At 39.5% G+C, this 13,270-nt stretch overlaps 1 protein-coding gene across 1 annotated transcript in view; it reads left to right on the plus strand.

Annotated features, from left to right (window-relative positions):
• MSH3 (mutS homolog 3) overlaps positions 1 to 12,711 on the plus strand; it is a 202,185-nt gene extending 189,474 nt beyond the window's left edge. The window contains exons 22-24 of the mRNA XM_023510913.1: positions 4,116 to 4,245; positions 9,999 to 10,170; positions 12,537 to 12,711. Of these exons, the coding sequence (XP_023366681.1) occupies positions 4,116 to 4,245; positions 9,999 to 10,170; positions 12,537 to 12,648 (414 nt within the window). The 3' untranslated portion in view covers positions 12,649 to 12,711. The remainder of the gene's footprint in view (positions 1 to 4,115; positions 4,246 to 9,998; positions 10,171 to 12,536) is intronic.
• The last annotated feature ends 559 nt before the right edge of the window (positions 12,712 to 13,270 follow it).

The following is a 13,270-nucleotide window of genomic DNA, read 5'->3' on the forward strand; positions in this document are numbered from 1 at the left end:
TCTTCCTACATTTATTTTTAATATATAAGTTTGCATTTAAAGAGGGTTCCTTATAGACAGCATATAGTTAGGTCTTATTTTTTTGGTCCCTTCCAATAATCTGCTTTAATTGGTGCATTTAGACCATTGACAGTCTTAAGTGATTATTAACATAGTTGTATGAATTTCTACCACATTTTTTAAATGTTTCCTAATTTTTGTTCTTGTTCTTTGTTCCTGTTTTTGTTTTCTACTCTTTCTTTTGCCTTTTGTGGTTTTAATTGAGCATTTTACATGATTTCATTTTCCCTCCTCTCTTTTGGGGGAATTGTTATTTGTTTTTGAGATGTGGTCTCACTATGTTGCCCCTGCTGGCCTCAAATTCCTCAGCTGAAGTAATCTCTTGCCTCAGCTTCCCAGGTAGGTGGGACTACAGGCACACGCCCCTAAGCCTAGCTGTTTTTCCTTTCTTGGCATATCAGTTACACTTCTCATTTTACTGTTTTTATTGGTTACCCTAGAGTTTGGGATATACATTTAGAACTAATCCAAATCCACTTTCAAACAACACTGTACTCCTTCACGAGTAATGCAAATATAACAAAAATATAACAAATATAACAAAACGATCCTAATTCCTTCCTCCCATCCTCTGTGCCATTGCTGTCATTCCTTTCATTTACACACTGCATACAGAAGCACATACACACAAACAGACCTAATTGAATACCTTGTTGCTGTTTTATTTTGAACAAATGTTACCGTTAGGTCAATTAGAAATAACAAAAATAAAAGTTTTTATTTTGCCTTCATTTGCTCCTTCCTCAGCGCTCTATGTAGATCTGAGTTTCTAATGCATATAATTTTCCTTCCCTCTAAAGAACTTTTCTTAAATGGTTCTTTCAAGGTACATCTGTTGGCTACAAACCCCTTCAATTTTTGTTTGTCTGAAAAAGTCTATTTCTCTTCAGTTTTGATGGATAATTTTGCAAAGTACAGAAGTCTAGGTTGGTGATTTTTTTTCTCCCCAACACTTTTAAGTATTTTACTCTTTTCTTGCTTGTCTGATTTTTAAAAAGTCAGTTGTGCTTACCTTTGATATTATAGAGATATTTATTTTCCCTCTGGCTTATTTCAGTAGGTTTTTATCTTTGGTTTTCTGTAATTACAATATGATATGCCTCACTGTGGTGTTTGGGGGCATTTTCCTAGATCTGTGGTTTGGTATCTTATTTTAATGTGGGGAGATGCTCAGTCATTATTGTTTTAAGTTTCTTCTGTGTCTGTTTCTGTCTTTATACTCTGTCTGGCATTCCCGTTACCTATGTTACATCTTTTGTAATTTTTGGACCTTCTCCAAACTTCTTGGACATTCTCAGCACCCCCAGTCTTTTTTCTCTTTGTGTTTCAGTTTTAGAGCTTTCTATTGAGATGTCCTCAAGCTTAGAGATTCTTCTTCAGCCATATCCAGTCTACCAATTAGCTCATCAAAGACATCCTTCATCAGTCTGGGAGGCTGAGGCAGGAGGATGGCTTGAGGGCAGGATTTGAGACCATCCTGAGCAAGAGTGAGAACCCATCTCTACCAAGAGATAGAAAAATTAACTGAGCATAGTGGCATGAGCCTGTAGTCCCAGCTACTCAAGAGGCTGAGGCAAGAGAATCACTTGAGGTTGCTGCAAGCTATGATGACACCACTGCAGTCTAGCCTGGGGCAACACAGCAAGACTCTGTCTTCTCCACCACCACCCCCCCCCCAAAAGGATATTCATTTCTGTTACAGTGTTTTTGATCTCTGGCGTTTCTTTTTGGTTCTTCCTTAGAATTTCCATCTCTCTGCTTACAGTACTCATCTGTTCTTGCCTATTGTGTACTTTATCCCTAAAGCCCTTAGCATATTAAGCACAGTTGTTTCTAATTCCCAGTCTGATAATTCTAACGTTCTGGCATATCTAGGGCTGGTTCTGAGCTTGCTCTGTGTATTCACATTTGTGGGTTTTGCCTTTTAGTACACCTTGTATCCTTTTTTTCCTGATAGTTAGATGAGATATATTAGGTGGAAAGAACTACTATAAGGCAGCGTTTAGTACGGAGTTAGGGGTCAGAGAAGGGGAAGTGTCTGTAGTCCTGTGATTGAGTCTCAGAGTCTTTTAGTTAGCATGTGCCTCTGGGCTGTGAGAGTCTCGGGAACTTCTTGCACCCCCTGCCCTCAGGTGGGACTGGAAGGCTGGAGTTGAGTCTTTCTCTTCCCTTAGGTAAGTTAGGCTCCCCTTAAACAGTTTCTCCTGAGGGCAGACCTTATTAAGAACAGAATATTCTGACATATTTCAAAATGGTTCCATCATTTTTCCCCCTGTCCAAAGCACAAGGGGAATTTTACCCAGAATTTACTGTGAAAACCAGGTGGAACTCCTGGAAGTAAAACTCACAAAACTGTGCCCCACATCTGCCAGGGCTGGGTTCTCCTGGAATTTCAAGTCTCAGATTTGGCTTTTCTACACTGAGCCTGTAGCAGTTCATCACAGTTCAGGCTTTCCTGCCCTGCCCCTGCCGGCTTCCCTCAGAGGTTTCTGCTCAGGAAATTTTGATTCGGTTTCTTTGCCTGTCTCTCTCACTTTGTGGGCAGCGATTTGCTCTGTGACTTGACTTCTGTCATAAATCTAAAAACAGTTGTTGGCTTTTCAGTTTGGTCTGCCTTTCATTTGTCATGATGGAGTCGCAACTTCCAGGCTGCTTCCATGTTGAACTGAAAGTCAAGGAGGAGTAGGGAGGTCACACATTGCTGCTACAAGCTGAGAACAGCCTTGAGATCAGCGCTCATCTCAGACACTTGGGCTGGCTAGGGATGTCCATCAGCTCACGCAAGGGGCAGCCTGCAGGGAGCTGGTCTTAAGAACCTTTAAGCAGATATCAAGAACAGCTATTTAAGTCCTAGCTTAATTAGGTTTATTTGTAATTGCTGTGAGAGAGAAGGCACAAATTCTGACTTTTAAAAAGCTACATGGGCAGCGCCTGTGGCTCAAAGGAGTAGGGCACCAGCCCCATATGCCGGAGGTGGTGGGTTCAAGCCCAGCCCCGGCCAAAAAAACCCTTGCAAAATAAAATAAAAAGATACATGGCAGGTGAGTTAAAAGTGGTGTTGATTTAATTACCCTCTTCTAATTTTTCAACCAAAATTGGTGTTAACTTTCCTCAAGATAACATGTTTCTGAAATACATGAAATATACCTTAAAATAATGTTTATTAAAGAATCCACGAACCCATCCTGACATAAAACAAAAATAAATTTTAAAATGGTGGAGGGGAGTGAGAAGGGAAAGCTCTGCTTTACAGAATGCCAACTACTAACTATAGAGAGAATTTCTTTAAATCAGCATTTATTAAGCACCATAATAACTGACTCAGGCAATGATAGACAGTAAAACCTTTGAATGTATGATTGTTGGAGAAGAGGATATTCACACAATCTGAAAAGTGTCATGCCACTATCATTTATTAATCAAAAAGGGGAAATTTATCTACATAGTGAAGAAATCTTATGGGAATTTACTCAAACCAAATAATCAAACTTAGCATCCCCAGTAATGAGTCAGATTGACATTATTGTGCTTCCTGGTGTGATGCACTGGAAAGGTCACATCACCTACATACTTACAGAATATCCCTGGCAATAAGGACACCATCAGCCAAGTCCAAATCTGTAATCGAGTAGTATGTAAAACAATTTTCCTTGATAAATAGAAAATGTTAAATGTCATAAAAGACAAGAGAAGAGGGGGTAAGAAATATTATTGGGAAAATTGGAATTTAGGGACTATATAATTTATACATAATATAAATTATAGTATATAATATATATATATTTTTAAGTATAATTTTATTCTGGTTATATAGGAGAATGTTTTTGTTCTTAGAAGATAGAATCTGAACTCTAGGTATCAAGTGTCATGATGTCTGCAGCTAATACTCAGAATACTCACGGTTGGTTGTCTAGGTAAATGTATATATAGACAGTTATCATACTTTGCTTACAACTTGTATGACGGTTTGAAATTTTTCAAAACAGAAAGTTTAAGAAAAGTTGTAATTAAAATTTGGAAATAAAATAACATTGTGCTATGTCCTGCTGCTTTAGGTGAAATCCTTGACCCTGTTCGTCACCCATTATCCACCAGTTTGTGAACTAGAAAAAAGTTACCCACAACAGGTGGGGAATTACCACATGGGATTCTTGGTCAGTGAGGACGAAAGCGAACAGGATCCAGGTATGAAAAATTTCTGTTGTGGGTGCAAGTAGAATATTATTGGTTTTCGTGTCTGACTGTTCAACATTTATAGGAATATGAACTTACTGCTTGTTAGTAATGAAAGTGTGAATGTCAGTTATAAAAAACATTTATCCAAATATGTTTTTTGCTGAGCTTTGGGTCAAGTAGACTTTTCATTGATCTTTGCTATCTCTGAGTCCCTCTCTGGGCGTCCTCATTTCATTTGTAATGGCACCCCTTTCCTAAAAACGAGAGGAAGGGAGAAAGAGGGACGTTTCGGTTTTCCCTTTAATGCCTTATGTTCTTACATGATCCATCTCAGGAAAGATGCCTTGACAGTCAAGTGTAGAGTATTATTTTGTCATCTTAAAAAGTGTCCCATATTTTTCCCAAAAGGCTATTTAATAGTATTTACCAAGGGCCAAATACTGTCCTGGACATATGTTTTGTCTTAATATTACTAGGACACTAAATGTCTCAGAGTAAGTGTCTTGCCCATTAGCCACTTAGGTGGGGCTGACCTGAGACTACAGTCCATCCCTTCTGTGTCCAGATTCCCTTCTCTTCCACTCTGTTAGAGCAGCTACAGGGGGTCTACAGTATTTTTCCTAGCCTTTCCAATTATTACACAGAAATAAGACATTTTATGAAAAAGAACATCGCTAGCCAATAAAAATTTGCTATTTATTACTAGCAAATAAATTCAAGTGCCATAATTAATATAGTAGATCTTAGCATATTTTTTTTTCTGTTCAGTAGTGTATGAGTAATAATTTTTTTTAAGCTACCAGCCTATGGGCTTGTGGTGGTTTGCACAATCGGTGTGCTGCAATGGAAAATCCATTATCTGAGGCATTCCAGGGTCCAGATTTTATTATGGAAAAGTAATGAGGATGGACCTGAAAAAGAAACCAGGCAACTGGCCCAAATAAAACAAAGCCCTGGACCTAAGATAATTTAATGTTAGCCAATTCCTGCCTCTCATTACCATGACCTCTTGAAAAACACATCATAAATTCTCATGGAATCAGTTTTCCATCTATTAATCTACATCCAGAGTGACAGGAGGGAAACTTAAGCTGAAACCCGCAGGACAGGCAACACAGAGTTCACTACCAGGGAAGGGGAGGAGTCAGTGCCACTGAGCGGTGGACGTGAACTGGCTACTGACCCAGAGCACTGTACCTTTCCCCTAAGTCTTCTGGCATTTTATTTTATTGTTTTAAACTTTTATAAATGAACATACTTTTTTAAATGAAATAATCTAAAAGGTCCAGGCTGACAGGCTTCTATCTATCCCTTCACTCTCACCTCTTCCCACCCCCATCTTCAACTCTGCTTCATTTGTCATCTTTCTGCATAATATGCTTATTTTCCTGCCTCCTGCTCAATCAACTTGGCACATTATGGATGGAATTCTCCTTGTGTTAGTTGGAAGTTTCAGCCTTCCCTTCCTCTGCCCTCCCAATACAGTAAATTCACATTTTTTGTATTCAATTTATTGTTTTCCCCATTATTGCCATGTACGTATTGCTTACTGAGGAGTCAAGTATACAGACAAGGACATTTTCTTTCACGACTTTTTCTGTTTTCATAAAGATGAGAATTGTTCTTCCATTTTCCATTTTGGCTTTTTTGTTTGTTGGGGTTCTTTAGTCCATGGCTGAATCTTCCTATACTGTCTTTGTGAAATATCTCTCTAGAGTTTTTTCCCTGTGATTGGACCTATGGCTCCTGTGTGTCCCCACAGGGGTTCTTTATCCTGTCCACCTTTATCTTTGTCCACCTTCTTGTCTGAACTGGCTGATGTCCTGACACCTGCCTTTGCCACCAGCCTCAGAATTCTCTAACCCCTTTTCTGAGTATTTCATGCAAATAACAAAATACTCAGACTCACACTGGCTCAAACAATAAGGATACAGTAAATACAACCTCAATTAATCTCAAATGATAAGACTTTCGGAGAAGGAGTGGGCATTTGCTCCTCCTCTTTGCAGTTTTCCAGGCTCTGTCTTCCTGCCTGACTGGCTTCATCATCAGCTCCATTATCTGCTAGTGGCCAGATGGCTACAGCTCTTTCTGGCATCACATCTAGAATTGGCAACATCCAAATGAAGAAAGAAAAGGGACCAGCATATTCTGCAACTCTTTCTTAGGAAGAAGAGACCTTTTTCTCAGAGCCTCCTAACATCCCATTTTCAGAATGGAATCAAGTTCATTCTTAAATCAGTTCTTGGTAGTGAGGATGACAGGGATGACTTTGGGCCTAGATGAATCAGGATCAACTTTTGGAGCTGAATATGAGGATGCAGTCAGCTGACTTAAATGATTAGGAAGTTAATTCCTTATAAAAACAGGAGTGGAATCAATTTTAGATAGGCTACTACCAATATCAACTAAAAGAAGTAAAAATTTGAGACTTTGCATGAATGAAAGTGTCTCCATCATACCTCCATGTTTGATTTATAATTCAGCTAGAGTTAGAATTTTAGGTTGAAATTCATTTTCACTCTGAATTTTGAAGCGTTGTTCCATTGCCTGTTCCCTTTGGTATTGTTCCTGACTGTATTTATGCTGCATCCATTACCCTACCTGAACTCCTCCTCTCCTAAGTAAGAGTCCATCATGTGTTTGTAGACCATCAATAAAATGCCCCGGAGGTCGTTTGGATGGCTGCTGAGGTGCAGTGCCTGTTGGCTTCCTGTGGTGTGATAGGTAGAGTGATGGGCAAGTAGTCAGGAAGCCTGCGTGTTGGTCTATTCCAGTCTACATAATGTTGGGCAAACAAGATTCATCTACCTAACTTCATTGACCTCTAAATATTCCTGAATCTATCCTAAAAGAAATAATTTCATAAGCCCATACCTCTTTAATAACTGCCTAGAAGAGTTTGGCTTTAAAATAAATTTTGCAAATATTCCTTATAATAAGTAGCAATATAATTATTACTTTCATTGACTCTAAGCAGTGATGGAGCAACTTTTTAGTAATATCCATTTAAGAAATCGTCAGCTTATAAGTAAAGTCTTCATCAAGAACTTTATTGTGAGGCTGAAAAGAAATCAGTTGCTTTTGCTCCTTTTCTCTCCTGGCTCTCTGTGCTCCTCTTCCCTCCTGCCTGGTTCTCTCTGCTTCATGTATCTGTTCCATACCCCTCCACACACACAAGGGTGAAGACATGTACATATAACTATAGCGAAAGCTCCCTCAGGTGATTACGGAAGAGTGGGCACATTCTTTGCCTTGTAGGTAGGAGAACTACCATAATTAGACTAAAATGGAGACCAGTATAGGATAACAGCAGCTGTTTGTACTGAGGTATGTAAACAAGGTTTTCAGGACACTGTAGTATCTCATATAATTTAGCAATATTTTATGGCTATATTATACATTATATGTAAAAATATTGTTATAGCTGTACCTATATCTACTTATCTATAAAGTATATAGATAATATACATACTACATACTTTGTGTGTGTGTGTGTGTGTGTATATATATATATAGTAAAAAAGAAATTTTAAACCCATCAGCAAAGCAATTTTTTAAATAGGGGGGTTTGTGGCATTTATTAGGCTCTCAGAAACTGTTGGTAGGCTGGATGGATGGACAGACAGATGGATGAACAGATGAATAATTCTTATTTTAGAAAGACCAGTGTGGGGCTGGGCACAGTGGCTTTGTGGCTCATGCCTATAACGCTAACACTCTGGGAGACAAAGGTGGGTAGATTGCCTGAGCTCAGGAGTTCAAGACCAGCCTAAGCAAGAGCGAGACCTCATCTCTATGAAAAATAGAAAAACTAGCCAGGCATTGTGGCAGGTGCCTGTAGTCCCAAGCTACTCAGGAGGCTGAGGCAGGAGGATCGCTTGAGCCTAGGAATTTGAGGTTGCTATGAGCTGTGACATCAGGGCACTCTACCCAGCGTGACTGAGACTCTGTCTCAAAAAAAAAGTGACTAAACTGCACGCAGCATCGTCTCTGTATTGTACTTCATTATTTCCTAATTATGTAAAAGTCCATGAGTATGTTTATGTGTGGCAGGCAGTTATCCAGGAAGTGGACTGAGACTTGCATTCAGGAGGTTATTGGGCAGTGCTGTGTCACTGTTTACAATGCAGGCAGGACTGGGTTGGGCTGTGTTGTAAGGCGTCAGCCAGCCCTGCAGAGAGCCTGCGACCAGGAGGGTCCTTCAGGCTTACCTCAGCTCCGGGTAAGGGGGCTAGGCCTTTATACCCTTTATTAGTTATCTTTATTAGTTTGGGGTGATTTGCAAACAATATATAGCAAATTATCCCTGAAACACATTAGCTTAAAACAATATTCATTACTTTCTAATTTCTGTGGGTCAGGCACGGAGGGGCAATTTGGTGGAATGTCTGCAGCAGTTTCTCAGGGCTGCAGCCAAGGCCTTGGCCAGGAACATAGCCTTTTCAGGACTTAGTCAGGGCAGTCTGCTCCCTGTCCCACTTACATGGCTGTTGGGAGGTCCCGCGCTCTCACTGGCTGTTCGGGGAAGGCATCAGCTTCGTTCACAACATAGCAGGTAGTAGCAGGTCACTTCCCTCAGACCAAGCAAGTAAGAAGGTGAGAGTGCCTGAGCCGCAGGCCACAGTCGTCCTGATGTACTCTCTGAAGTGGCATCCCATCCCATCCTATTACTTTTGCCACATTCTGTTTATTAGAAGCAAGTCACTGTGTCCAGCACACACTCGGAGGGAGGGAATAATACAAGGGCACGAACACCAGGAGTTGGGATCTCTGATGGCCATCTGAGAGGCTGCCTACCAACTCCCATGGCAAAGTCACCAGATGCAGGCTGCCTCGGGAAGAGAGGATGACACTGGGTGAAGCCACTCTGTTCAGCTGCACCAGTACCCAGACGGGCGTACAGCTGCGGGTTACAGGCGAGCAACCTTCCTGACAGCTGGGGGAATCCTTTGTAGTCCTAAATGGGGTCTGGGTGGTGCTGAACAGCATCTACGTCAATATATATAACTCTTAGTTTACTAGAATATTTAATAGGCCAAAATTTCACTGTCATTCATACTATCTAACATGTAATATTTCCTTATCTATTTTTTTATTGTTATCTATTTTTAAAGGAGAAATTATACCACATGTATCAGAATCATTTTCTTTTCGATAAAATTCAGTTCAAATTTTGCAGTGATTTGTTGTTGAAAACTATTTGAAGGCCAGGCTTGGTGGCTCACCCCTGTAATCCTAGCACTCTGGGATGCTGAGGTGGGAGGATTATTGGAGGTCAGGAGTTTAAGATCAGCCCAAACAAGAGGAAGACCCCCATCTCTACAAAAAATGCAAAAATTAGCCAGGTGTGGCATGTGCCTGTTCTCCAGCTACTCAGGAGGCTGAGTCAGGAGGATGGTTTGAGCCCAGGAGTTTGAGGCCACAGTGAGCTATGAAGATACTACTGCACTCTAGCCCGGGTAACAGTGAGAAACCTTGTCTCAAAAAGAGATGTTGTCTCAAAAAAAATCTCAAAAAATCTATCTTAAGTAAGCTCTAAAAGATCCTAAATGCAAAAGCATTTTTAAAACAATTATTTACCGTTTTCTAGATATGTAAAATTGGCAAAAGGAGCTAACAGGTAATGAGGAGCAGTAAGATTTCTTTTTCAGATTGTAAATTTTGATAAAGTTATAAGAATTTGTCCTTTTAACTCTGATTTTTTTTTCAATTTTTGAGCATAGTTTTAACTTCCTTCTCTTTTTTTCTTTATTTAATAGGCAAAGAAGAACAGGTCCCCGATTTTGTCACTTTTCTTTATCAAATAACCAGAGGAATTGCAGCGAGGAGTTATGGATTAAATGTGGCTAAATTAGCAGATGTTCCTGGGGAAATTTTGCAGAAGGCAGCTCACAAGTCAAAAGAGCTGGAAGGATTAGTAAATATGAAAAGGTCAGAATGATTGTGCTGCATTTTTTGTTTGTAATGAAACCTTCAAAGTTGTCCAAGGAAAAGGATTGTCCCGTAAATGAACATCAGATCCACTCTGAAGGACCTCTTCACATATTCTGAACCATTTCATTACAATGAAGTGAAAACAGCTCTTGGCTCTTTATGTATTACGCAGATTGTATTAGGTCACTAACTTTGTTTTTCAGTAATTTTTTTAAAGAATTAACTCCTTCCTATGTGCCAACACATTAGTTACTTAAAGCATTTAATTATGAAAAACAGTGGTGAAAGAAACTTCAATATTTAAAACCAACAGAGGACTTCTTTCATTCATCTATTGCATTCAGAAATTAAGAACTCTATCAGGATATGAATGAAAATAATAACGTCATGTAACCATATAATCACAGTCAGTATTCACATGTCACTTATTTTGTGGATTGTTCGTGACAAATTTTACATTCTCAACTGGCTACTCTCTGTCACCTCGAATGCTTTCCACCTTTTATCCTTGCTGTCCAGCCAGTATGAAGTTAGTGTATAAACTAATCTTAATATCAACCTTGACATATACTTGAGAAGGAAGATATTCCTAGGAATAGGTTCTATTAATAAATAGTAGACGACAGCCTGTTGTATCTCAAGTATAAAATTATAAAACATCATAAGCTTCCCATCCACCTGCTGTCCCACCCCTACCCTACCCAGATAGCCTGATACTTCAGGGGCAGGACATTAGTGCCCTGGTTGATAACCATGTAACCGTGAGTAAGCAGGTTGTTGATCTAATACCAGGCTGGCTGCCAGCAGTCCCGGTGTTATACTCCAAGAATATTCTTTAGTTCTGGGAATCATTACAGAATTTCAGTGTTTAAATGTTGATCCCTGTAATGTTAGTCAAAGCAGCCGTTGCTAATTTGTATACGTAATGAAGTACAGCTGTGCTGTCAGCCCTTCCTGCACCTCCTTCCGCCTGTGGTTCCGCCATCCCCCCCACACCTTGCCATAGTATGTGGCAGTTGTCCCGGTCCAGAGTGCTAGCACTGTACAAATGGCACATGGCCACCTGTACCAACACTGTCTGGCTCATTTCCACAATGCTGAATCAGAAACCAAGTGGCAGAATCAGTTTTAGCCTATTCCTGTTGCAAAGTAGATTAAATATAAAATTTTTCCTGAGAGAAAAGTATCTATGAGAATTTAAAAATAAACTTAGTCCTTATTCCTCTGCAAAGTGTAAAGACAAATTTAAATCCTCTTTTATTGTTGCATTATTATTATTATCATTAGTCTTATCAAAAAAATTAGAGTAAAACTTTACTACAAAGGACATATATGCAAGATGGTAATAAAATGTGGTAGTTTATACTTAATTCTGCTATGTAGCCTGTAAGGCAAGAGCAAGAAAATTCACAGAAAACTCATAAATATTTTAACTCTTCCAGCCAATACATGAAATTTTGAAATCTATAATGTTCTATCAACAAGATGAGAGGAGTTATTGGAAGAGCTTGCATTGGGTTGGAATCTGATAACTTATCAGGACACTGTGTTTACTATTTTATTATTTCACTGGAACCACTTACCACATCAATTTCATTGACCCAGTCAAAGAAATGAAACTGACTATTATGCCCACATGTGGATTTGTTATAATAGTTACTATTTATTGTGTGTAGAAACCATCTGAGCAGCAGTCTTGCTACCCAGCCAGTTACTGTTCTTGTTTTACATTAACTTTTACGTTAACTCAGTCCTCACAACACCTTGTGGGTCGGGGACTGTCACTTTCCCCATGTTATAGCTGGGGCCAGGGAGGCCAGCAAGGGCCAGACACTGACCCAGGTTCTCACAGCTAGTTGGTGGTGGAGCAGTAACTGGAACTCAGAATCTGTAGCTCCAGACCCTAAATGCTTCACTGTGTTGCTCCCCTGCGGGAAAACAAGCAGGTCTGTGTTATGCTGGCAATCATAAATCGAGCTATCTTGATTTTATTAAATCAGTGTTACTTTCATCCTGGGCACACTCCGCATGCCTGTTTTTGTCTTCAGGGGCAAATAGGCACACCTAGCTGTGCTCCAGCAGAGTTAGAAGCAGGGGCAGGTCAGGTTCTCCCCTGTGGGGCGGGGTTTGGGGAGAAGGCATGGAGGCAGGAGTGGTGATCAGTAACCTTGCTCCCTTGGTTGATTATAGCAGCAGCTCTGAAAGCTCTTTTTGCCAGAAAGGTGACACTCACACAGCTTCCTAACCACAGGGCCTGCCTAGTATTCTGTTGTCATAGGCTTTTTGTAGCTTCCCTTGAGATGTATTGTCCCCCAACAATTTCATTTATTAAATAAATAGTTTTGTTTTTTTTTTTTCTCCAGGAAAAGGCTGAAGTATTTTGCAAACTTATGGATGATACATAATGCAAAAGACCTGCAAACATGGACAGACGAGTTTGAAATGGAAGGAACAGAGACTGCTCTTCCTGATTAAAATGAAGACTGAATTTTTTTTAACAAAAAATGGAGACTTAAAAATACCCACTGTACAAAATAACTCTCCAGTAACAGCCCATCTTTGTATGACATGTGAGCATAAAATTATGACCGTGGTGTATTTCTATTGGTAACAGAGGCTCTGTGAAGAAAGTCTTTTTCAGGTCACCGTCTTTCTGATTTTTGAAAGTGTAAAGGATTTTGAATATTAAAACTTCCTCTATGTTATTAGAAATTTTCACAAATTTTCTAATTGGACAGTAAGTTTCACAAAAAACCAAAACCTTCTAAAGAAAGTCTTAAGTGGTAGAATGCAACTCTTGAACTTTTGGAGGGTGATACTAAAGTTTACTTCCTATTTTTATTTATTTCAGTTCGGATAGTTGGCAACTGGGTCAGTCTGGCAGGGATCTGCCTTTCCCTTTGAACTAAAATAATTTTATAATGCCACTAGTCTTTGCACCAAGAACATAAGAATTTTTGCTAAGAAATGGAAAGAATTACCAAGCTTTTAGAAACTAGAGCACAGAAGGAGTAAAGGTCATATGAAATCTGAAGTTATATATTGTCATACTTTTAAGCAATTTAAGGATTATTGGATGAAATTATTTACCATTCAT

This window comes from Otolemur garnettii, unplaced genomic scaffold (assembly GCF_000181295.1).
Source record: "Otolemur garnettii isolate 467f Iridium unplaced genomic scaffold, OtoGar3 scaffold00017, whole genome shotgun sequence".
In the NCBI taxonomy this organism is placed as follows: domain Eukaryota; kingdom Metazoa; phylum Chordata; class Mammalia; order Primates; family Galagidae; genus Otolemur; species Otolemur garnettii.